This window comes from Hemiscyllium ocellatum, chromosome 8 (genome assembly GCF_020745735.1).
Source record: "Hemiscyllium ocellatum isolate sHemOce1 chromosome 8, sHemOce1.pat.X.cur, whole genome shotgun sequence".
NCBI lineage: Eukaryota > Metazoa > Chordata > Chondrichthyes > Orectolobiformes > Hemiscylliidae > Hemiscyllium > Hemiscyllium ocellatum.
Window position 1 is genome coordinate 36464196 of NC_083408.1, and position 26291 is coordinate 36490486.

Sequence of the window (26291 nt, forward strand, 5' to 3'; positions counted from 1 at the left end):
AGATATTCATGTTAATTCAAAATATCCCATGCAATGTCAAGACCTCAGTCCAAGCTTTAAGTTAAGTGTCCCACCTTTTGATGTCCAACATCTGCCATTACCCTTTTTGAGCTCTGCATGTATTGTGTGGCCATATTTGGTTATTCTTACCTCATTTCTTCCCTCTCTCTCCATAAGCTGTTTTTTCCAACTCGCTCGATCTGCCCATTCATTCCGTTATTGATGCCGGTATCTGCTCACAAGCATTCACAGCAGCCCTTCACTGCAGCCATTCTTATCCCTTAACAGGTTGTGAACTAGGTCACTGTTCACTGCAGGCGCATCTAAATTTTCCCACATGTTTCTGACTATCATAAGAAAAATTAAGTGATCGATCTCACAGCTTCATTCTTATCGTTTCCAATGATGGCTTTTAAGCTGACAAGACGTAAGAGCGTGAGCAGTTCAAATGGCCATCAGGTCCGCTCCATTACTCAATGCAATCATGGCTCATCTGATAATCCTCAACCACAGTCTCTTTGGCTTTTCCCCATAACTCTTGATTCCCTTCAATATACTAATGACCCAGCCTGGACAGTCCTCTACAGTAAAGAACTCCACCTGCTCACTAAAGAAGAAATTCCCCATCTCTATCTTAAATGGGCAAAGCCTTAGTCTGAGATTGTGCCCTCTGGTCCTAGATTTACCCACATTGAGAAACACCTTTCCATATAGAGTCAGAGATGTACAGACCCTTCTGTCCAACCCGTCCATGCCAACCAGATATCCCAACCCAATCTAGTCCCACTTGCCAGCACCCGGCCCATATCCCACCAAACCCTTCCTATTCATATACCCATCCAAATGCCTCTTAAATGTTGCAATTGTACCAGCCTCCACTGACAACTCCTCAAAGAGTTTTCAATCAGGTAATCTCTCATTCTTCTGAACTCCAATGAGTACTGATCCAACCTAATCAACCTGCCCTCAATTCCAGCAATTTCAGTTTTTGTTTCTGCACCTGCAGTTCTATAGTTTTTTTTAGTGCTTAAGATCAGCTGCTTTGGTGATGGAAGGAAAACTGCTGGTATAATCCCGCCCCCCCCCACCCCCAATTTGGCTAAACATCTCAAATTGAGAGACTGGACCTTCAATAGTCCCTCAACATTGTACTGGGAACAGCAATTGGCTTTTGTTCTCATGCCTCTAGAGTGGGACTTTAAATCCTGATGTTAAACTCTTCGGATTAGGTGCTGCTGCTTGAAATAAAAATAAAACGCTGGAACTCACAGTGGGTCAGGCAGCATCCATGGGGAGAGAGCAAGCTGACCTTTGGCCTTGAGATGACTCTTCATCAGAGCTGAGCTGTACTCTGATGAAGGTCTAGAAAGAGTGGTGCTGGAAAAGCACAGCAGCCCAGGCAGCATCCGAGGAGCAGGAAAATCAATGTTTGGGGCAAAAGCCCTTCATCAGGAATCCAGCTTTTTTTAGCTTTTCCAGCACCACTCTAATCTAGACTCTGGTTTCCAGCATCTGCAGTCCTCACTTTTGCCTGCCTGAGCCCTGATGAAGGATCACCTAGACTCCAGATGTTAGCTAGGAGAAGGTGAGGACTGCAGATGCTGGAGATTATAGTGAAGTGTGTTGCTGGAAAAGCACAGCCGATCAGGCAGCATCCGAGGAGCAGGAGAATCGACGTTTCGGGCAAAAACCCATCATCAGGAAACGTCGATTCTCCTGCTCCTCGGATGCTGCCTGACCTGCTGTGCTTTTTGCAACACCACACTCTCGACTCCAAATGTAAGCTTGCTGCCTGTCTCCGGATGCTGTCTGACCCGCTGTGATTTCCAGCATTGTGTTTTGTTTTCAGTCCAGGTTCCAGTTCCTGTTCGGAGGCGCTCCTTAACTTGTCTCTAAATGGTGCTTCTAGTCAATGGAGAGGGATTTCTATTCCCTCAATGTGGGTTCAGGTCGATTGCTAAAATTTAAAAGGTGTAAAGTTTCATTTTTCTGAAAACAACGAATCCTGATATATTTTCTTACTCAAGATCTATCCTTTCAGCCAGTGGCGTATAATTTTTTAAAAAATACATATTGAAACTTGAAGGGTGTTAAATGTTTGAGAGAGGGGATGGCGGTAAATCCTACGGTGGAAAAAAAAATCGTGAGAGTCTATATAACTGAAAAATCATAACTTCAAGCAAGGATTCCTGTGGCGAATTGGCTCCATTCCCTTAATCATAACGTAGATTCCGTGCTTAAAACGACAGCCAAGCTCCTTGAATGACACTCCACCCACTCCACACCCACACAAACAAAAAACAAACTCTTCCAAATGTCAGTCAAACTCACAGAGCATCTAATCCTTGGGATTTCCAAACACACACAGACAGACACAGACAGACACACACGCGCGATAAACATCTCGCACCAAATTCAACTCCAAAACTTCGACCCTGAGTTTGGGAGTACATTTTTTTCTTTGTGCTTGAAAAAAAGAAGTACAATTTTCTTGGGAAAATCCTCCACAAAAAAGCGTTTGGAAACCGCTGGAATCGAGACTGGGTCCCATTCGCTGTCAGTTTCAGGATGATTCTGGGAGTTTCAGGTTGGATAATGCTGTGCCTTTTGGACCTGGCTTCTAGTGCAGAGCAGGTAAGGGGGGGTGGGTGGGGGGTTGTGGGGGGAAGTTGGTGTACCCGGAGACAGGCTCAAGTCATTCTCACTTTATCAACGTATTTGTCCCTTAAACTATGCAGGAGAAATTCGATTTTATAAGATAGTGCAACAAAATAAAAGGGTCCGACTGCTAATTTGGTTCCCCCGAAGCTGAAGGGTAGTGGAGAGTGTGTTTTGTTTTGCAGGAGGGGTCTCGGTTGGTATGTAAGCAATATCGACCCCCTAACGAATTACAGTTCAATGTGATAGAATCCATCCTAAGCGGGGCTGTGTAGTGAATTGTTAACTCTGAGCAGAGTAGCAATCTCTTCATGTCAGTCTCCAGGGGATGTCTCTGGTAAGTTGAAACAGGCACATAGCCATACCTCTGATAAGCGTGGTTATCCAGGGTATTTGTTTGTTTATTTATTGTGGGAATGGGATGTGATTTTCGAATTTCCACCCCTCCTCAAATGGACGCAGCCACCCCAATCATATTTAAGCCAAACCCTGAAACCAGGAGTGCCTCTGGCTCACTCCAAACTGTCTGCAGAAACGTACATTTTCAGACATATTCCCTACTCATCAGATGGCTTCCTTACACCTTCTGGACAGGTTTTCTCAAATTAATCTCTGTTTCACCCTTTATCCGTTTTGCTAATTGGGAATACAGATCTATTCTGTTTTTACTTATGGTTTGATTAGCTTAGACTACCTACAGTGTGGAAACAGACCATTTGGCCTAACAAGTCCACACTGATCCTTCAAAGAGTAACCCACCCAGACCCATTCCCCTACCCTATATTTCCCCTGACTAATGCGCCTAACACTACAGGCAATTTAGCATGGCCAATTCACCTAGCCTGCACATCCTTGCTCTTGGGGAGGAAAGCCACGCAGACATGGGGAGAATGTGCAAACTCCACACCGACAGTTGCCCGAGGCGGGAATCGAACCCAGGTCCCTGGCATTGTGCAGCAGCAGTGCTAACTACTGAGACAAGTGCCACTCATGACGTATGGTGTTAACATCTAATTCCCAACGGTGAACTGTAACCCTTTGTTGGCCAGTTGTACACGTGTTTTGACCATCCAGGCTGCTTTACTGAAACGTCCTTTTAGTAAATACACCTGTCAAGTACATTTTGCTTATGTTGTGAGATTTCCACTGAAGTTGGTGCACGTGACTAAAATAATGTCATTACTAACTATGCATTTGACAGCTCAGATTATTCTAAAGCAGTACCAAAGAGTTCATTACCTTTTCTGACTGTCTCACGATAAATGGGTCTATAATTCGGGCCCACTGGCCCTAATTCATTTACAGCAGGTACGAGCCAGCACCTGTAATACAACTGTGCCCTGTGTCCTTGCTTCAGCGGAGATACGCACGTCTATACACAACATGGGCTTGTCTCAAAATCTCTGGTGCCGCATTCCAGAGCATGCAAACACAAGAATGAGGGCACTGTACCACAACGGAGTAATTAAAGAGTGTGTGTTTATGTGGAATTTCAGGCACCATTTATTTTGGCACAAGGAGAAGGCTGCAGATAAAGGACAGGGAGAAGCTGTGATAAACTTAGGCGATTCAGGCTGCTTGTAGTCAGCTGTGGAGGCAAAGAAACAACTTGTATTTATATCGTGTCTCTCAGCGCCTCAGGACCTTCTGAAGGTGCTTCACAGCCAATGAGACAGTTTGCAAGTAGAATCACTGTTTCAGTGTAGGAACACGCAGTGGCCTGTATGCACATAGCAAAGTCTCACAAACAGCACAGAGACATATCGCAGATCATGTGTTTTTGCTGAGGGATTAGCCAGGGAATCAAGGAGAAGTCCACTTCTTCCACAAGATTCGGTGGAACCTTTAAATTAACCTGAAGGGGTCATATTTAATATTTTATCCAAAGTGGAACACCTCCCGAACAGAGCATGACTTCCTTTGTACACTTCTGAGTGTCAGTCTGAATTATACATTTAAGCCTTGGGTTGGGAAGGGGAGGGAGTGAGATGAGGGTCACCTTGTGTATTGCCTTTGATGGGAAATGGAGACTTGATACTGCATCAGTATCATTTAAGCTGTAACCTTCTAAAGTAATCTATTGAATGTTAAAGTGCCTTGTTGTGAATTGCATTACATTTCAGGGTTGTGCTGAGAAGTTTGCAAAATGATGTGGTGAGTGTTTTGGGAGGGATGGCTGACTGGGAACCTCTGGTTGGCCACCACTGGGAATTCCTTCACTTCCTCCCCCTGAGGGGTGTTTGAAGGCAAGTGTATTTAATCCCATTAAGCAGCCTCTGCTCTGATTAAGCCTGGATGGAAAGACTCATGGATGGCCTTCCCACCTTGGAGCTAACTGAGGTGCATCTCCGAGAAGGTTCATCCATTCCATACTTTCACACGCTCACTGTACCCTCTTCCTTCAGCCAGTGGACCCCACAATACCCACTTGTCTGTATTTACCTTTCACTGGGCAATCCTCGGACCCATGGCAGCCCTCGGTCTCTGCCATTTGCAATACCAACAGCTTCTAGATCCACTTAAGAGGCTGGATGAGCGCAGCTCCAATAACACTCAAGGAGTTCGACACTATCCAGGACAAAGCAGCCCACTTGATTGGCACCACATCCACCAGGTTAAATGTTCACTCCATCCACCGAGGTAACAGTATCCATCATATCTATGATGTTTGACAACACCTCACCAATACTCTTTCAACAGTATTTTCCAGGCTCAAAATCTCTTCCACTAAGAAGGATAAGGAAGCAGATGTATAGGAAGAGCACCAACTGAAAACCACGTAGCATTCTCACTTGGAGCAAAATGCTTGTCCTTCACTGTTGCTGGGTCAAAATCTTATAACTCTCTTCCTGACAACTCTCTGGGTGTCCCTAGAGGCTGAGGACAGCTGTGGTGCATGAATCACCTTCCCAAGGGCAATTGGGAATGGACAAGAAGTGCAGGCCCAGCCAGAGAGGTCTACTTCCATGAAAAATCTTTAAACAAAACATTGCTGCCAGGCTATGCTTCAGGATATGAATATCTTGGAAATGTGGTCTTTGGAAAAAAGACAACAAGACATTACAAGCACCTTCAGCTCCACATTATAATGTCTAGACTGAATGGTGGGGAATCAACAGTCATAGAATGCTATATTGTGAGGAGTACAGAGAATTGAATATCTTAAGGCAATAGCACACTCAAATGAGCAATAAAAGGTAAAGATGAAGATGGAAAAGTATGAAGCTGTACCAAAAACAGAAAATGCAGGAGAAACTCAGTAGGTCTGGCAGCATCTGTAGAAAGCAGAGTTAACGCTTGGGTCCAGTCACCCTTTCTCAGACACCTTCTTTGTCAGAAGTTGTGCTGTTTTGCGGAACTCTCGTGCCACCAGAAAAAAATCTGTTGCTCACACATTGTCTCCTGTTCCTGTTAGCACTCATTCTAGTGACATCTGATTTGGAATGTTTGCTTCCAAATCATGTATACTGCTAGGGAATCACTGCAGCTTCATCCTAATCATGTTCAATTTGATAAGGTTGACATCTTACTCTGCAGCATTTACTGGTTCAGAATCACATTGCATGGTGCTTTTTAGAATCTCAGGACATCCCAAGACACTGTACACTTTTAAGTGCTTTGCAATGTAATCTGAACCTGTTGCAAATACAATAGCCACATAAATTAAGATGAAAAAGATAACTGTAAGCCTTGGCTCAGTGGTGGGTCCCATGCCTCTGAGTCAAATGGTTTGTACTAAAAGTTCAAACTCATTAAAACCTGAGTTCAAAATCGAGGAGAATAGTTCAGTTTAGTACTGAAGGTGTGCTGCATTGTAATTGTTGCAGTGTTTAGGATAAAATCGTCTATCCTCTTGAAGGGATGTATGGGATTTTGTGGTTTTATTTGAAATCAACGCTCTTTGTTTAGATTTAGATTAGATTCCTTACAGTGTGGAAACGGGCCCTTCGGCCCAAGTCTACAACCGGCCCTCCAAAGAGTAACCCATTTCCTTCTGACTAATACACCTAACACTATGGGCAATTCATCTAAGCTGCACATCTTTGGACTGTGGAGAAAACCAGAGTACCCAGAGGAAACCCAGACAGTCACGGGGAGAATGTGCAAACTCCACGCAGACAGTCACTCAAGGCTGGAATTGAACCTGGGACCCTGGTGCTGTGAGGTAGCAGTGCGAACCACTGAGCCACCATGCCACTCCATTAACATGGATAATATAGGCATTAACATACTGCAGTTTATGGAAGTTTACTGTGTGTCATGTTTCCTACTTTACTACAATGTCTGGCCTTCAAAGCACTTCATTGGCTGCCTAGCTATGTAAATACAGGCTCTTTCTTTTATTTTACAATAATAAAAAATGGTAAATTAATTATTAGATTAATAAATTAGTTAACATGGGGGAGGCCTCTTCTGGAGTTTTGTGTCCAGTTCTGGTCTCCCTTTATGGGAAGGATATTATAAGCTGGAGAGGGTTCAGAAGAAGTTTACCAGGATGCTGCTGGGAATGGAGAGTTTGAGTTATAAGGAGAGGCTGGATAGGCTGCAGCATAGGAGGTTGAGAGGTTTATAAAATAATGAGGAGTATAGATAAGGTGAATGACAGATGTCTTTCCCCATTGTGGGGGGATTTCAAGACTAGGGGCATATATTTAAGGTGAGAGGAGAAAGATTTTTAAAAAGACTTGTAGGGGGGGCAGTTTTTTTCAAACACAGAGGTTGATTTGTATATGGAATGGACTTCCAGAGGAAGTGGTGGATGTGGGTACAATTGCAACATTTAAAAGGCATTTAGGTATGTACATGAATAAGAAAGGTTTGGAAGGATATGGGCTAAGCGTAGGCAGGTGGGACTAGTTTAGTTTGGGACTATGGTCAGCGTGGACTGGTTGGACTGAAGAGTATGGTTCATGTTGCACGAATCCATAACTTTATAATGCTGAGTTAAAGCAACGATATCCCAGGTTCCATGCAGTGAGTGAAAGAGTTATTAAAATAGACACAGATCCTATGGTTGTATTTGTGTGTGTCCTTTCATTGTGGAGTAGCATTTGATTTCTGCTTTCCAACTAGAACATCCTGCACTACCTAATTGACTTAAAATCTTGAATTTATTGGATATTATAAAAATGGCTCAGCCATTCTTTTCTGAAGAGAGCTTCCATAGCAGCCGAGACGAGGCAGCCCAGTACTCTCTGAGAAAACATGTCTCCAGCACCAGACCTGAACAGAAGCCCTTTCTCAGCCTGACGAAAACCTGCTGACCGATCCTTGAAGCAATTGTCTGAGTAGAAGTTTAGCTCTTAAGCCATATGAAGATTAATTAAATATGATGCACATGCTAAATAAACTTAAAAATAACTCATTACAATCCCCCAAGGACTGGTATATGGCAGGCTCTGATCTCTGAAGTGGATGCTGTCATTATCCTCAGTGGTTTACTCGTGTTGGGCAAAAAGGTTTCCTTTCAAGAACTCTTACCTGTCCAAAGCGAATCTCACTCAAGACCTTGTTTTTACTCAATCCTCTTTCTGATGACAGGGACTGCCAGACTGAAATCATATAGTTCAAAACAAGGGTTTATTGGCAAGACTTGAGTTTAGAAGGGTCACTGGACTCAAAACATTAACACTATTTGTCTCTCTCTCTCTCTACAGATGCTAATGGATCTGCTGAGTTTCTCCAGCACTGTCTATTTGTATTTCCAAGTCCCAGCACCTGCGGTATTTTCCTTCTGTTTTTGGGTTTCCAGATTCCTTGGTTGAGCTAATAATCCCAGGGAGTTCAAAACCCACTGTGGCAGTTTGTGGTTTTGATTTCTGTCCTGAAATGAAAAGCCAGTGGCAGAATGTTAAATGTCATTCTAAAAAAAAATCTAATGAGTGCGGTTTTGCTTTCTGTATCCGTTTTGTGGTGGTGCTAAGTATAGAGAGAGGTATGAAGGAAAATGCTGAAAACCACCCATGCCAGACCCAGTCATTACCCATCCTTTGAGTATGAATACCTTTTTAATAAAACTCATACCTGAATTATGAATCTTCCTGTGAAGATGTCATTTATTTCTCCCATCTAGTGTGCAATCGATTGCCACATTGCCTACAATACTTCAAAAATGCCTCCTTGCCAGAATGTCTTTTGGGAGGGAGTGGTTGTGAAATATGTTTTATAAATACAAGGTCTACCTTTTCAGTGTTTTGTAATAGTTTATAAGAGACTTATCGATATGGAGTCAATACTAACATAACATTGGGGGGATCATGCAGTGATACAGAAGGGTTTAATTATATCTGTGCTTGATTATAGAGAATGCCAATTAGCTCACAGCAGGAACTCTGGGATGTGCAGATTGCAATTTGCTTCATGTCCGACTAAAAATAACACACAAGGAATTAAATTTCACAAAGTGGGTTAACGTGTTGTATCTAGACTGGTATAACAGCACTGGAAGCCTTAGAGTGTCAATGGGGCCTGTGTGCAGCCAAAGTCTAGGTAGGCCCTGGCAAGTTGTGACTGCTGTTGCTTGTCTATGTTTGCCACTGGATTATGTCAATGTTCCTGAGGGTAATTTGAATGAGTGAATGGTGTGATCTCAATGCCTAAGTTCTTTTTGTGTGTGCTGTGGGGGTGTTTATAGATGTCGGAAGAGTTCCTGTTGCACAGGCCTCTATGGACAACTCCAAGCAGCTTGAGAGTGTTAAAATGAGATCATTTTTGTGTTCCACTGGGAGGTAACAGCTGTATCTCAGTTGGTTAGAGACAAAAAAAAACCTACAGATGCTGAAATCCAAAGTAGACAGGCAAGATGCTGGAAGAATACAGCAAGCCAGACAGCATCAGGAGGTGGCGAGGTCAATGTTTCCTGAAACATCGACTTCACCACCTCCTGATACTGCCTGGCTTGCTGTATTCTTCCAGCCTCCTGCCTGTCTAGCTCAGTTGCAAAAGAGCATAAGAACTCGGAGCAGGAGTAGGTCCTCCTGCCTTTCGAGCCTGCCCCGCCATTCGATAAGATCATGGCTAAACTTTTCATGGACTCAGATTTACTAACCTGGCTCTCACCATGTCTCTTAATTCCTTTATTGTTAAAATAAAATCTACCTCACCTTTAAAAATGTTTACTGAAGTAGCATCAACTACTTCCCTGGGCAAGGAATTCCATAGATTTATAACTCTCTCGGTGAAGAAGTTCCTTCTCAATTCAGTCCAAAATCTGCTCCCACTAATTTTGAGGCTATGCCCTCTTGTCCTAGTTACACCCGCCAGTGGAAACATCCTCCCTACTTCTGTCTTATCTATTCCCTTCATAATTTCATGTTTCTATAAGAATCCCCCCTCAATCTTCTGAATTCAAATGAATATAATCCCAATCTACTCAGTCTCTCCTCATAAACCAAACCCCTCTGGAATCAACCCAGTGAACCTCCTCTGCACCCCCACCAGTGCAAGTACATGTTTCTCAAGTGAGGAGACCAAAACTGCACACAGTACACCAAGTGTGGCCTCACCAGCACCTTGCATAGCTGCAACATAACCTGTCTGCTTTTAAACTCAACCCCTTTAAAAATGAAGGACAAAATTCTATTTGCCTTCCTAATTACTTGTTGAACCTTCTGTGATTCATGCACAAGGATATCCAAGTCCCTCTGCATAGCAGCATGCTGCAACATTTTGCCATTCATGTAATAATCCTTTTTACTATTACTCCTATCAAAATGTCTGACTTCACATTTATTTATATTGTATTCCATCTGCCAGATCTTTGCCCACTCACTCAATGTATCTATGCTCCTCTGCAAAGTTTCCCAGTCCTCTACATGCTTTGCTCTATCACTCATCCTAGTGTCATCAGCAAACTTTGATGCTGTACATGTAGTCCCAACTCCAAATCATCTATCTAATTAGTAATTAATTGTGGTGCCAACACCGATCCCTGAGGCACACCGCTAGTCACTGATTCCCAGCCAGAATAGCACACATTTATCCCCACTCTTTGCTTCCTGTTAGTCAACCAATCCTCTGTCCATGCTAATACTTTACCCCTAACACCATGCATCCTTACCATCAGTTGGTAGCATTTTCACTGATAAGGGACTCTTTCCAGAGACCTGAGCACAACATCTAGGCTGATACTCTCGTGCATGTTTGAGACAGTGTTGCATAGGTGGCATATGCTGTCTTGTGGGCAGAACATTGAAAAATTTTGGATGAATATCAATTTTGTTTCCAATTTCCATCCTGCTCTCACGCTCATCTGGTCCATCTTTGACTCTTCCATTCCTTGACTTCTGTTTTCATTTCTCATGTCCATTAGTATCCAGTGCAAACCCAGCCTCCCACATTTATTTCCTTGCACCCTACACCCTTTAAGGACTTCATTCCATTCTCCCAGTTTCTCTGTCTCCATCGCTTCTGTTCAGACAGAATGCTACCATTCACAAGAATGATTCTGACATACCTTCAGCTCCCCCCATGGTTAATAGCCCCTCAGCTATGTCCAAGATATTTCCCACCCTTCTGATCTCATCTCTTTCCCTTCCTATTACCAGAACAATGAGAGACTTCCCCTTATCCTCACTTTCCACCTCACCTATTTCTCCACACTGAATGGATCATCATTCATCATTTCCATCATATTCAGTAAGTTATCCCCAACAAGCACACCTTTCCCTCACCCGATTGTATTTCACATGGATTGTTGACTCCGCGGTACCCTGGTCCATTCCTCTATTCTGCCCATCACTTGTTTACCCTCCCTGGCATGCCACCTTCCCATGCAATCACAGACGTCCAAGCCCCAAAACAAATCTTTCAGGTGAAGCTGTGATTTACTTCTTTCATTCTAGTCCACTGAATCCGCTGCTCACAGTGCAGTCTCCTCTATGTTGATGAGAGCAAAGGCAGAATGAGTGACTGCTTTGCGGAATATATCTGCTAACATGACCCCAATTTTCTGCTCATTGCCATTTTGACACGCTGTCTTTCTCTCCTGCGAGTATCTCTGTCCTCAGTCTGCTGCCGTGTTCCAGAGGAATCCAATGCAAGCTGGCAGAACAGCACTTTGCTTTCTAGTTAAACATTTTATAGTTTTCTGGATTCATCAGTTGAATTCAACAACTTTAGACCATGAATTCTGTCCTCCATTTACCTCATTAATGCCTCCTTTCTATACAATTAGCACTCCAAAGGGTTCAGAGGGATATGGACCAAGTTCTGGCAAGTGGGACTAGATTGGGTTGGGACATCTGGTCAGCATGGATGAGTTGGACTGAAGGGTCTGTTTCTGTGCTAGACAGCTCTATGACTCTATGACTATGACACTCTCTTTGCCTTTTACCCTGGCTACCTTTCTCATCTATTCCACTTGTCCTTCCTTTCTCCTCTTTCCCACCCACTCCCTTTATTCTGCAGAATAATGACCATCACCTCACCAGCCTCCTTCAGAGGACTATTGGACTATTAAACTATTGGTCCCTGATGACCTGACCAATATTTATCCCTCAATATCACTAACAAAGGTAGTCTAATTATTATCATAATGCTGCTTGTGAGAGTTTGATGTATGCAAATTGTCAGGCATGTTTACTGAATTGCAACCATGATGATACTTCTAAAGCATTTTGTTGATTGAAATAAAAATCTTTGCAATATCTTGTGGCAATGGATGGTGCTATATACATGGAATTCTTTGTCTTCTGTAAAATCTCAAACAGGTTCTGGGATTTTCTCATGTACTAGTCTGATATGGTCAGCATGTATTGTGTGACAGTTCATTCTTCATTGGGTGGGTACTTCAAGGGAACTGAGAAAACCCCAGTGGACCCTCAGTGTAAATATTTGGCTTTGTAACCACTGCACTATTTCGTACAGGAAATCAAACAATTCATTCTCATTTACTACAATCAAGGAATGAGTATGACCATCAACTTGTCTGCTAATTCTTCAATGGAAAGCATTAGGGAGACTAGTGTTCAATGTTTCTAATTATGTGCTTTCTGTCAGCCAGCCAAAGCAAGGGCTGTTCGCATAGCCTTTCTTTGAAGCATTCCATTTCTGTGTTTATTCTGCCTTTCTTAAGGAGACCTCTCAGTGCAAATAGCCATTTGGAAGCTCCTGTGAAGCTTTCTTCTTTCTTGGACCATCCTGCAGTGAGTTCAGGTTACTTGAGAAATGTCCTTCACATCTCTCCAGATGGTTAGGGTGATGGTCATGTCATCTACTGAAATTGCCAGAAAAGAAGGAGATGTTGAAGGCTTGAGTTGGGTTATGAGATAATTGTTCCTGGCAGCATTTACCAATATGTCTGTGGTGCCATGTCTGTACAGCTGAACAATGTCAATGGGTTGTTTTTAAAATATGGACATAACTCTTTGTGATTCCAGTTTGCTTGGGTGTTGGATGGAACAAAAATTGCCCAGCATTCCTTGAGTAAGAAGTTTGTGGGAACTCGACTGATGATCCTGGCACAGTACTGAGGGAGTGCTGTGCTGTCTTGAGGTTCTGTCTTTTGAATCATGTGTTAAAGCCTCCATCCATTCGACGTGGAGGTTAGAGAACTCGCAATATTGTTTCTTTGAAAGAGCTGGGGAGTTATTTCTGGTGTTTTGGTCAATACTTATCCTTCCACTAAAATCACTAGAACAAATTACGAACACAAAATTCATCAGATCTGGCAGCATCTATGGAAAAAGAAACAAAGTTAATGTTTCAAGGCTGATGTGACTTCTTTTAAGGATTTGCTTCAGACCTTTGCTGTTACTAAAACAAATTATTAGATTATTTTCACATTGCTGTTTAAGAGAGTTTTGCTGTGCACAAATGTTTGATTACATTTTCTTGACCACAGCAGTGACAACATTGATGTGCTTTATTGAGTGCAAACATGGTGTAAAAGGGGCTAAATATGGACAGTTCTGAATGATTCTGATGGAAACTGAAATAACTTCACAGAGGCCGATAGCCCAACACTAATTCACCCTTTATTTACACGTGGGGAGTCCTTGATGCTGATACATCTCCCTCAGAGCCAGCTTGTAGAGTGAACAGGATGTCTGGCACTCCTTTTTTTTCTTTTTTTTCTTTTTTCTTTCTTTTACCCTTTTTACCCCACACTCAAGCCTAACTGCGTTAGTGCTTATTTTTCCCCAGCACCCAAGTTGTGTGTGTGCAGGTGTGAGACACAGTGAAAGACACAAGGTGCATGAATCTTTATTCAATTTTCCACCACCAGGAAGAAAGGAAACACCCGAGTGGCCTGCGACAAGCAGTGCCCTTCACAGCAAAGCGCAATGCTGTGTGATCAAACAGTGAAGGGGAGGGCATTAAATAGAAATAGAGTTGGAGGAGGAAATAATGCACTCCACTCCCTGCGGTGTCCACCTCTCCCTGATCAATCCTGTTTTTATCTGTCAGCCCGGGCTCCCTGATTGGACCAGACTAACGGCCCCAATCAGGGAACTCAAATTCTATGAAGTTCACCTAGCTGACCTCATTCCAATCACTACATCCCTCCCTGTCTGAGTCTGAGGACCTAGGACGGGACTTTATTTTGTACCTCCTCCTGGCGTGTTTTAACACCAGCTCAGATTCCTCAACCTCTGCATCTGATATGGGCGGAGTGTTACACACAGTAGTTCTCCTGTTATGCCCAGAGCATTTGGGAAGGAATTTATTCTCCTCTTCAGGCAGCAGTAGTGTCAAGTCAGCAACTTTCACTGTGTCCATCTCAGATTCTGAGGTATCTTCAACACATGACAGCAAGAGAGAATCCACGGGGTCTGGAACAGTCTGAAAGGCTGTCGAGGAGTCAAGCATGGTTTGCTCTCGCACTATTTGTGAGTTTCATATGATTCATGTGCTTGTTCAGGACCATCGGACCTACCTGAATTTCATACATAACAGGACCTGACTTCACATTGACCATGCCTCTTACCCATGCAGGGCCATTCCTGTGGTTCCTACGCTTAAATTTTGTCCCCTAAATTAAACCATATCTCTCACTTAGCACGTTTTGCTTCTAGCTTTGATGTTTCTGATGCCATTTCACTCTCTCCCCCAGGTTCAGGAAGATCAGATTTAACCTAGTGCAGGATCACTCATTAGCAACTCTGCTGGAACTATCCCTGTAGTTGCATGAGGGTTGGTCTTATAATCAAGCAGGACAACTTGGTATCTAGTGAAGTTGTAGGCTGTTTCTTTGAGCCTGCCTTCAAAAGTTTGCACTGCTTTTTTTCTGCCAGACCATTGGAAGATGGATAGTATGGATACTGATCAATACCATTCAACTTTAGGAAATTCTCAAATTCCCTGCTGGTAAATGCCTGTTACCTGTGACCAACACTTCTGGAAGTCCATATATTGCAAAAGATGTGTGCAGCTTTTCTAACGTCATCCTGGCATTTGACCAACTCTATGCACATCCGGCCATTTTGAGTGGGTGTCCACAATGACTAAGAACATTGAACCCACGAAAGTGCCTTCATCACTGATGTGTAACTGAGTCCAGTGTTTACCCAGTCATTTTCACAAATGTGGGGGAGCTGCTGGCAATAATTTTTGTCCGTGCTGGCACTCTGGGCACTGCCTCACCAATTCAGCTATGTCGTTATCCAAGCTGGCCACCTGATGTAATGTCTTGCCAACATTGTCATTTTGGAAACCCCTAGATGAACCGAATGCAGCTCAGCCAATATCTGGTAACGACCTTTGCATGGCATGATCACTCTTGCTCCCATAATAATATGCCATCCTCTGCGGTGATCTGGTCTCTCTGGGTCCAAAAAGGACTTCAGTTCTAGTTGTGACAGCCCTTTGGATTCCCTCCAGCACCACCCAAATGTTCCAGTTTTGTTCGAACTGGATATTTCTGCGCCCAAAGTCTGATGTTGTCAGCTGTGACTGGAAGTGTGTTCAGAAAATTTAAAACCATTACAGACTCTTCCAGTGTCAGTACCACCAGTGGTGTATCTGCTAGCGGGAAGTGGCTCAATGTAGCCACATTTAATCTTTGGCCTTCCAGATGGTATTGAAACTTGGACATCTATGCACTTTGTATTAGAGCCCATTGCTGAATTTGGCCTCAGGCTATGGGCAGCACTGCCTTGTCTTCTTTAAGTAGACCTAGCAAGGGTTTATGGTCCATTATTATTACCAATTTATATCCACAAAGGTGTTTGTGATTCTAAACTTGACCACTAAACCTTCTTCCTCTATTTGGTCTATTTACACTCTGCATTAGCCAAAGTCCTGGGTGTATACGTTATTGGGCATTCTTCTCCATTGGGCCACCAATGAGCTATTACTACGCTGATGCCTTATGGGGAGAAATCATATGTCAATGCCAGATCTCACTTGCGATCATAGTGTACCAACACCTTAGAGGACGATCGCTATTTCTTCACTTCCCTGAAAGCTACGGCTTGTATATGCGACCATTTCCAACGCTGACTGATTTTTAAGAGTTGATGTAAAAGCTAGGTTATGTATGAACTTTCTGCAATAATTCACCAGCCCAAGGAAACAGCTAAGCTCCTGCACATGCAAGGGAGCCGGAGCACCTAGGAACACTGTCACTTTATCTTCCAAGGGCCGTATCCCGGTCTTGTTAAGTCGATAGCCCAAATAGGTCACATGGGGTCACCCGGAACACATATTTCTCGAAGGAAGAAACATTTACGGATTATGTCCAAGTTCTCTAACTACTCCTTATTGATCTTCCCTATTATTAGCACATCATCTGGATAAATGCCAACCTAGAATACACCTTGAAAAATGATCTCCATCATCTGCTGAAAAATTGCACAGGCTTGCGATACCCCAAATGGCAAACTCAGATATTGGTATAAGCCCTTCTGGGTATTAGTTATAGCATACTTCTGGGAATCCTTATCTAACCCTTACTGTGAGTATGCATGCCCTGTGTCCAGCTGCGTGAAGGCCAAATCCCTTGTCGCTTTGAGTATCAATCCTCTGCCCGGATCCTGAAGAAAATTTTGACTGCTTGGCTGAGGCTTGGTTTTGTTTTAGGGTTTCCCTGTGGGCTGACCGAGAGTCCCTCTGTTCAGGATATGGCCTGATTGAGGCAATGCATTTGCTTTCACACAAATGGTACCAATCCTTTTTGGTATTTCCCCAAAAAGCGATTTACCATTTGTTTAAAATCCCAACAAAGGTGAACCAACCCATTGGGCTTCACAATTGGTACAACTGGTGCTGCCCAGTTCCACAAACTGGACTGGGAATTGATGGCTCCTTCACTTTCCAGCCTCCCTGATTTCTGCCTCTACTTTTGCCCATGAGGCAAATGGCACTGGGTGGGCCTTGCCGAATCATGGAATGGCTTCCTGGTCAACACACAAGGTGGCCTTGGCTCCTTTGATTGCCCTAGACCTTCCTGAAAGATATTCGGGTAATTAATTAGGACTTCACTCAGGCAGCCAGTTTCTAATCAAATAATGTTGAGCCAATCTTGATTTTATTTTTCCCAAGCTTGGGTCCAAGCTTTTTCCTACAATCAGTGGGAAGTGGACCAACTACTTCTCACAAGAGACTGTAACTGAAGTTGTCCCCTTAATCTGTAAAGATTTCCTGGTATAGGTTCTCAGTCTAGCTGTAGTCTTGCGCAAACGTAAGAGTTGGAGCCCAGAGCAAATTTTTAAAGTCTGGTTCTGTAATTAGTGAATTATCAACTTCCATTAAGACCTGGTGACCATTTAACCAGATGTTTATTTTGACTGGTTTTGATTTGGGTGTTGCTACACAATTTAACTATTCCAAACCAGACATAGATAGACTTTCCAGAATGCCCACTTTTGGGTATCAGCCTATGAGCTCTCTTAATCAATTTAAGCCTAGTGGGATTCTTTTGCTACCTCGAGTCTATGTACAGCAGCAGCTATTATGGGCCAGCCCGGATCCTGAAGAAAATTTTGACTGTTTGACTGAGTCTTGGTTTTGTTCTAGGGTTTCCCTGTGGGCTGACCGAGAGTCCCTCTGTTCAGGATATGGCCTGATTGAGGCTATGCATTTGCTTTCACACAAATGATAGTTCTTCAAGCTCAGTTGGACTGGTGAGGGTGTCCACTTCCATTAGAATGCTCATATGCTCCAATTGCCACATTTTCCACATGATAAAGCCTGTTGTAGCGCCTGTTGAAGTCCATTTGGGCTTCAGCTAATAGACGTTTTACATGGTTACATCATTAATCCCACATACCAAACAGTCTCTCAGCATCTCATTGAAGGTTAAACAAAAGTCACATGACTCTGCCAGTTGTCTTAAACTCATCAAAAATCCCAATATAAGATTCCTCTGGTTTGCAAATTGTTGAGTAAAACAATAGCATGTCAGAACTAGAGGAGGCTTGGGGTCATAATATTCCTTAACTAAATCCGTCAGCTCTTGAAAGGTTTTAATATCTGGTGCCTGGGGAGACGTCAGGCTCCTAATAACTGAAAAAGCTGCAACTCCACAAGCTGGCAGGAGAATTATTCATTGCTTTTCATCTGCCCTAATGCCATTTGCCCGGAGAAAATAATGCAAACTTTCCACATACTGGGCCCAATCTCCGATCGCAGGATCAAAGGGGTCAAGTTTCTCAAGTAATGGCGTGATGCCAGAAATGTTTACCCCAACTCAAAGACGACTGTTATGAGTGAATTTCTCCAGGAGTGTGATTTTTACTCATCACCACTGAAATAACTCCACACAGGCCGGTATCCATCACCAAGTCCTTCATTTACATGTGGAAAGTCCTTAACACAGATTCGACTTCCTCAGAGCCAGCTCTCACTGCCTTTGACAGTCCTGTTTATATCTGTCAGCTAGGGCTCACTGATTGGACCAGGTTAACAGCTCCAATTGGGGAACTCATGTTCCATAAGGTCCATCTGGCTGACCTCATTACAATCACTACAGATAATTGTGGACATTCACTTTAAAAAAGCTCAACTCTGTGCTGGAGCTCCATGAGGGTCCCGTACCATCAATGGGGTCAGTAATCTGTTTAATTTCTGTGTTTGCCCACAGTTTAGAATCAATGTTGTAGCAAAGGCATTCAATTTGAATGAATTTCTAGCCAACCCTGTCACTGCCACTTCCACTTCGCCTCATTATAGGAAGATTGCTTGATGCTCTAACTGAAATGCTATGCAATTCAGCACACAATCCGTCTTGTCAGAAACATGTATTATACAGCAGCTCAAGCCTGTCATTCCATTCAATGTAATTGGAGTTCAAATCTTGTAAATTATATTTTAAAAGGGAACCATTGATTGCTTCAGATTAGATTCCCTGCGGTGTGGAAACAGCCCAACACCGACCCTCCAAAGAGTAGCTCACCCAGACCCATTTCCCTCTGACTAATGCACCTAACACTATGGGCAGTTTAGCATGGTCAATTTACTTGAGCTGCACAGCCTTGGACTGTGGGAGGAAACCAGAGCACCCATGAGGAAACCCATGCAGACACAGGGAGAATATGCAAACTCCACACAGACAATCGCCCAAGGTGAGAACCGAATCTGGGTCCCTGGCGCTGGGAGGCAGCAGTGCTAACCACTGAGCCACCATGCTACCCAGGTAGCCACAAGACCAACTCATAATAGCCCTCAGACAACAAACTACAAGAAGTATAGTTCAAATTTTTCTCACTAAGGTAATGTTATCAGAAAGATTACTGAACTATGCCTTGAGCTTTTTTTTTTAATTATCTTGTGGAATGTGAGTGCTCCTGACAAAGCAGGATTTATTGACCACCATGAATGGTTCTTGAGAAATATGATGAATTACCTTCTTAAACCATTGCAGTCAGTGAGAAGCAGATCCATGCAGAATGCCCCTAGGAAGAGAGTTCTAGGAGTTTGAGCTGACTACAATGCAGGAATGGTAATATAGTGCCAAATAGTGTGTGAACAAGAGAATTTACAGTTTCCCCACATTTGCTGCCTATGCCCTTCTTGGTGGTAGTGGTGCTATATTTGGAAGATCATGATGAAGAAGATGCGTTGCGTGTTGTAAATGGTAGATAATGTGCCGATAGCGAAAGAACTGAGTATTGAAGTGATGGTTGGGGTGCACTTTGACCTCATTCACCTTTGGCCTTTGTTGTAGCTGATGCATCCTTCTTGAGTATTGTTGGAACTGCATCCCTCGAGGAAAGTGGAGCATATTCCATCACACTCGCCCCTGACTTGTGTGCCTTGTAGACTCTGCGGAATCAGGAGTTGAGATATGTGCTATAAATTTCCCAGCCTCTGACCTGCTCTTGTCAGTACAGTATTTAGTAATGTGGAGAGTTTGGTTTATTCAGAGTTGATCCTGCGGTCAAGTTTGGTTTATTTCGTATTGACTCTCAGTTAAGAATATGACCAACTGGGCCACAGCTAACATTCCCCATCTATCGTACAAATGTGGATGATTTGACAACTCACAAATAAGTCGGATTTTTGAGGTGGAACCATGTGGATTCCTTCAAAGCTAGACAAAGCTTTTGCTTTGGTTCCTTTTAGAGTTCCTTTCTTTTCCTGTGTCTGACCATACAATTCACATTCTGCAGCTGGTTTCTGGTATGCCTAGGCCAAATAGCTACTTTACTACACAATCCCACACAGACAGTGTTGAAGTTTCACCCACACAGCCAAGAAAGGTTCTATTCCGTTGAATTTCCTATGGCCGTTTTTCAATAGGAGTTCTAAATAGTGGTCAGAATATACAATGCTGATAGTTTTATTGTCTCCCGAACTTAGGGGCTATTTCCAGCTAGTCCTGCTGACTTGGCTATGTAGGGATTGGCTAGGTAGGAAAATATAAATGCATTTTCAGCTCTGATCACCAGCTTTTACAGTCCTCATTTTCTCCTTGGGACTGAGATGAGACAAGATACCTTCACTCTAAGGGTAGTGAACCTATAGAATTCTCTACCACAGAAGGCTTTGAAGACCAGAGCACTGAATATATTCAGGAGAGAGATACATTTCCAGGCATTAAAGGCACAAAGGGGAACCAAAAATATGGCACTGGGACAGAGCATCAGCCATGATTTATTGAATGGTTGAGCAGCGTTGAAGGGATGAATGGCCTACTCCTGCTACTACTTTATGTTTTAACAGCAAGAACTTGAATTACCTTACATTTTTTTTGTAGTAAAATGCCCGACATCATAGCGCGGAGCAATACCAGATGTAACTTGACACCAATTTGCAAGAAGTGACATTAGGGCAGGAATAAGTTTCAAGGAGTGACTGAAAGGAGAGAGAGGTGAGGAGACAGTGACAGTTAGGGAGTCAAGGACCTGTACAGACAAATGCACGGTGGCTCAATGATTAGCACTGCTGCCTCACAGCACCAGGAACCCGGGTTCGATTCCCACCTCGGGCAACTGCCTGTGTGGAGTTGCACATCATGTTCGTGTCTGCGTGGTTTCCCACTGGGTACTCCAGTTTCCAAAACATGTACAGTTCAGGTGAATTGGCCGTGCTAAATTGCCCAAAGAGTTAGGTGCATTCGTCAGGGTAGGGGAATGGGTCTGGTTGAGTTACGCTTCGGAAGGTTGGTGTGGACTTGTTGGGTGGAAAGACCTGTTTCCACACTGCGGGGAAAGTGACCAGAGCATAGCCAGAGGAAGTCAGGATGCGCAGGAGGTCCGAATTATAATGCCTCAAAGTTAAAACTCTCACATTTGTGCTGACATGCTGCATGGCCTTGCACGTCCCAAACTCTGTAACTTCAGTCATCCCAACAGTCACCCAGGGTCTGTGTAACCTCAGTCAGCACGACAGCGCCCCGGAGTCTGTGTAACTTCAGTCAGTGCGACAGTCCTCCAAGTGACTGTGTAACTTCAGTCAGCGTGACAGACTTCCAGAGTCTGTGTAACTTCAGTCAGTGCGACAGCCTTCAGAGTATGTGTAACCACAGTTGCCAGACAGCTATCCAGAGTCTGTGTAACTTCAATCAGTGCAACAGCCCCCCAGAGTCTGTGCAACTACAGTCAATTGACAGCCTTCTAGAATCTGTGTAACTTCAGTCAGTGCGACAGTTCTCCAGAGTCTGTGTAATTTCAGTTTCCGAACAGCACTCCAGAGACTGTGTAACTTCAGTCAGTGCGACCACCCTCCAGAGTCTGTGTAACTTCAGTCAGTGCGACAGCCATCCAGAGTCAGTGTAACTGCAGTCAGTGTGAAAGTCCTCACGGGTCTGTGTAATTTCAGTCAGTGTGACCAATTGCCAGAGTCTATGTAACTTCAGACAGCCCTCCAGAGTCTTTGTAACTTCAGTCAGTGCGACAGTCCACCAGAGTATGTGTAACTTAAGTCAGTGCTACAGCCCTCCAGACTCTCTGTAACTTCAGTCAGCCCGACAGATTGCCAGAGTCTGTGTAACTTCAGTCAGTGCGACAGCTATCCAGAGTCTGTGTAACTTCAGTCAGAGTGACAGTCCTCCAGAGTCTGTGTAACTTCAGTCAGTGCGACAGCAATTCAGAATCTGTGAAACTTCAGTCAGTGTGAGGGCCTTTCAGAGTTTGTGTAACTTCATTCAGTGTGACCGCCCTCCAGTGTCTGTGTAACTTCGGTCAGTACGACATCTCTGCAGAGTCTGTCTAACTTCAATCAGAGTGACAGCCCTCCAGAGTCTGTGTAACTTCAGTAAGTGTGACAGCCCTCCAGAGTCTGCGTAACCACAGTCAGTGTGACAGCCCTCCAGTATCTGTGTAACTTCTGTCAGCACGCCAGCCCTCCAGATTCGGTGTACATTCAGTCAGTGTGACAGCTCTCCAGACTCTGTGTAACTTCAGACAGCACAACAGCTCTCCAGAGTCTGTGTAACTTCAATCAGTGTTTGGGCCCTTCAGAGTCTGTGTAACTTCAGTCAGTGTGACAGCCCTCCAGAGTTGTGTAACTTCAGTCAGTGTGACATCCCTCCAGAGTCGGTGTAACTTCAGTCAGTGTGACAGCCTTCCAGAGTAGGTGTAACTTCAGTCAGTACGACAGCCCTCCAGAGTCTGTGTAACTTCAGTCAGTGTAACAGCCTTCCAGAGTCGGAGTAACTTCAATCAGTGTGAGGGCCCTTCAGAGTCTGTGAAACCTCAGTCAGTTTGACAGCCTACAGGGTCTGTGTAACATCAGTCAGTGTGACAGTCCACCAGAGTCTGTGTAACTTGAGGCAGCGCGACAGCCCTCCAGAGTCTGTGTAACTTCAGACAGCGCGACAGCCCTCCAGAATCGTTGTAAATTCAGTCAGTGTGAAAAACATCCAGAGTCTGTGTCACTTGATCAGTGTGACTGTCCTCCTGACTCTATGTAACATCAGTCAGTGTGACAGTCCTCCAGAGTCAGTGTAACTTCAGTCAGTGTGACAACCCTCCAGAGTCTGTGTAACTTCAGTCAGCGCGACAGCCATCCAGCGTCTGTGTAACTTCAGTCAGTGCGACAACCCTCGAGAGTCTGTGTAACTTCAGTCAGCGCGACAGCCATCCAGCGTCTGTGTAACTTCAGTCAGTGCGACAACCCTCCAGAGTCTGTGTAACTTCAGTCAGTGTGAAAGCCTTCCAGAGTCTGTGTAACCTCAGTCAGTATGACAGCCTTCCAGAGCCGGAGTAACTTCAGTCAGTGTGACAGACCTCCAGAATCTGTGTAACTTCAGTCAGTGTGACAGTCCTCCAGTGTCTGTGTAACTTCAGTCAGTGTGAGGGCCCTCCCGAGTCTGTGTGACTTCAGTCAGTGTGACAGCTCTGCAGTGCCTGTGTAACTTCAGTCAGTGTGACAGCCCTCCCGAGTCTGTGTAGCTTCAGTCAGTGTGAAAGTCCTCCAGTGTCTGTGTAACTACAGTCAGTGTGACATACCTACAGAGTCTGCGTAACTTCAGTCAGTGTGACAGCCCTTCAGAGTCTGTGTAACTTCAGTCAGTGCTACATCCCTCCAGAGTCTGTGTAACATCAGTCGGTGCGACAACCCTCCAGAGTCTGTGTAACTTCAGTCAGTGTGACAGCCCTGCAGATTCTGTGTAACTTCAGTCAGTGTGAAAGCCTTACAGAGTCGGAGTAAATTCAATCAGTGTGAGGGCCCTTCAGAGTCTGTGTAACTTGAGTCAGTGTGACAGCCCTCCAGAGCCTGTGTAACTTCAGTCAGTGTGACAGTCCTCCAGTGTCTGTGTAACTTCAGTCAGTGTGAGGGCCCTCCCGAGTCTGTGTAACTTCAGTCAGTGTGACAGCTCTGCAGAGCCTGTGTAACTTCAGTCAGTGTGACAGCCCTCCCGTGTCTGTGTAACTTCAGTCAGTGTCACAGCCCTCCAGTGTCTGTGTAACTTCAGTCCGTGTGAGGGCCCTTCAGAGTCTGTGTAACTTCAGTCAGTGTGACAGTCCTCCAGTGTCTGTGTAACTTCAGTTAGTGTGACATACCTACAGAGTCTGCGTAACTTCAGTCAGTGTGACAGCCCTTCAGAGTCTGTGTAACTTCAGTCGGTGCGACATCCCTCCAGAGTCTGGGTAACTTCAGTCAGTGTGACAGCCCTCCAGAGTCTGTGTAACTTCAGACAGTGCGAGATCCCTCCAGAGTCTGTGTAACTTCAGTCAGTGTGACAGTCCTCCAGTGTCTGTGTAACTTCAGTCAGTGCGAGATCCCTCCAGAGTCTGTGTAACTTCAGTCAGTGTGACAGCCCTTCAGAGTCTGTGTAACTTCAGTCAGTGTGACAGCCTTCCATAGTCTGTGTAACTTCAGTCATTGTGACAGTCCTCCAGAGTCTTTGTAACTTCAGTCAGTGTGACAGTCCTCCAGAGTCTTTATAACTTCAGTCATTGCGACAGCCCTCCAGAGTCTTTATAACTTCAGTCATTGCGACAGCCCTCCAGAGTCTACGTAACTACTGTCAGTGTGACAGCCTTCCAGAGTCTGTGTAACCTCAGTCAGTGTGACAGCCTTCTAGAGTCTGTGTATCTTCAGTCATTGCGACATCCCTCCAGAGTCTGTGTAACTTCAGTCAATGCGACAGCCTTCCAGAGTCTGTGTAACTTCAGTCAATGCGACAGCCTTCCAGAGTCTGTGTAACTTCAGTTAGTTTGACCTGCCACCAGAGTCTGTCACTTCAGGCAGTGTGACTGTCCTCCAGAGTCTGTGTAACTTCAGTCAGCATGACAGTCCGCCAGAGTCAGTGTAACTTCAGTCAGTGTGACAGTCCACCAGAGTCTGTGTAACTTCAGTCAGTGCGATATCCCTCCAGAGTCTGTGTAACTTCAGTCATTGTGACACGCCTCCAGAGTCTGTGTAACTTCAGTCAATGCGACAGTCCACCAGAGTCTGTGTAACTTCAGTCAGTGCGACATCCCTCCAGATTCTGTGTAATTTCAGTCAGTGTGACAGTCCACCAGAGTCTGTGTAACTTCAGTCAGTGTGAGGGCCCTTCAGAGTCTGTGTAACTTCAGTCAGTTTGACCTGCCAGCAGAGTCTGTCACTTCAGTCAGTGTGACAGTCCTCCAGATGCTGTGTAACTTCAGTCAGCGTGACAGTCCACCAGAGTCTGTGTAACTTCAGTCAGTGCTACAGCCCTCCAGATTCTGTGGAACTTCAGTCAGTCCGACAGATCGCCAGAGTCTGTGTCACATCTGTCAGTGCGACAGCAATTCAGAATCTGTGTAACTTGAGTCAGTGTGAGGGCGCTTCAGAGTCTGCGTAACTTCAGTCAGTGTGACAGTCCTCCAGTGTCTGTGTAACTTCAGTCAGTGTGAGGTCCCTTCAGAGTCTGTGTAACTTCAGTCAGTGTGACAGCCCTCCAGTGTCTGTGTAACTTCAGTCAGTGCGACATCCCTTCAGAATCTGTGTAAGTTGAGTCAGTGTGAGGGCGCTTCAGAGTCTGTGTAACTTCAGTCATTGTGACAGCCTTCCAGAATCTGTGTAACTTGAGTCAGTGTGACAGCCCTCCAGAGTCTGTGTAACTTCAGTCAGTGTGTCAGCCTTCCAGAGTCTGTGTAACTTCAGTCAGTGTGACAGCTCTCCAAAGTCTTTGTAACTTCAGTCAGTGTGAGAGCCCTTCAGAGTCGGTGTTACTTCAGTCAGTGTGACAGCCATCCATAGCCTGTGTAACTTCAGTCAGTGTGACAGCCCTTCAGAATTTGAGTAACTTCAGTCAATGTGACAACCTTCCAGAATCTGTGTAACTTCAGTCAGTGTGACAGCACTCCGGAGTCTATTAAACTTCAGTCAGTGTGTCAGCCTTCTAGAGTCTGTGTAACTTCAGTCAGTGTGACAGAATTCCAAAGTCTGTGTAACTTCAGTCAGTGCCACAGACGTCCAGAGTCTGTGTAACTTCAGTCAGTGTGACAGCCCTCCAGAGTCAGTGTAACTTCAGTCAGTGTGACAGCCTTCCAGAGTCCGTGTAACTTCAGTCAGGGCGACAGCCCTTCAGATTCTGTGTAACTTCAGTCAGTGTGACAACTCTTCAGAGTCTGTGCAACTTCAGTCAGTTCGACAGTCCTCCAGAGTTTGTGTAACTTCAGTCAGTGTGACATCCCTCCAGAGTCTATGTAACTTCAGTCAGTGTGACAGCCATCCTGAGTCAGTGTAACTTCAGTCAGTGCAACAGCTCCACAGAATCTGTGTAACTTCAATCAGTGTGACAGTCCACCACAGTCTCTCACTTCAGTAAGTGT

At 44.5% G+C, this 26291-nt stretch overlaps 1 protein-coding gene across 1 annotated transcript in view; it reads left to right on the forward strand.

Annotated features, from left to right (window-relative positions):
* The first annotated feature begins 2381 nt into the window (after positions 1-2381).
* LOC132818115 (fibulin-7-like) overlaps positions 2382-26291 on the forward strand; it is a 136491-nt gene continuing 112581 nt past the window's right edge. The window contains exon 1 of the mRNA XM_060828812.1: positions 2382-2634. Coding sequence (XP_060684795.1) covers positions 2569-2634 — 66 coding nt within the window. The 5' untranslated portion in view covers positions 2382-2568. The remainder of the gene's footprint in view (positions 2635-26291) is intronic.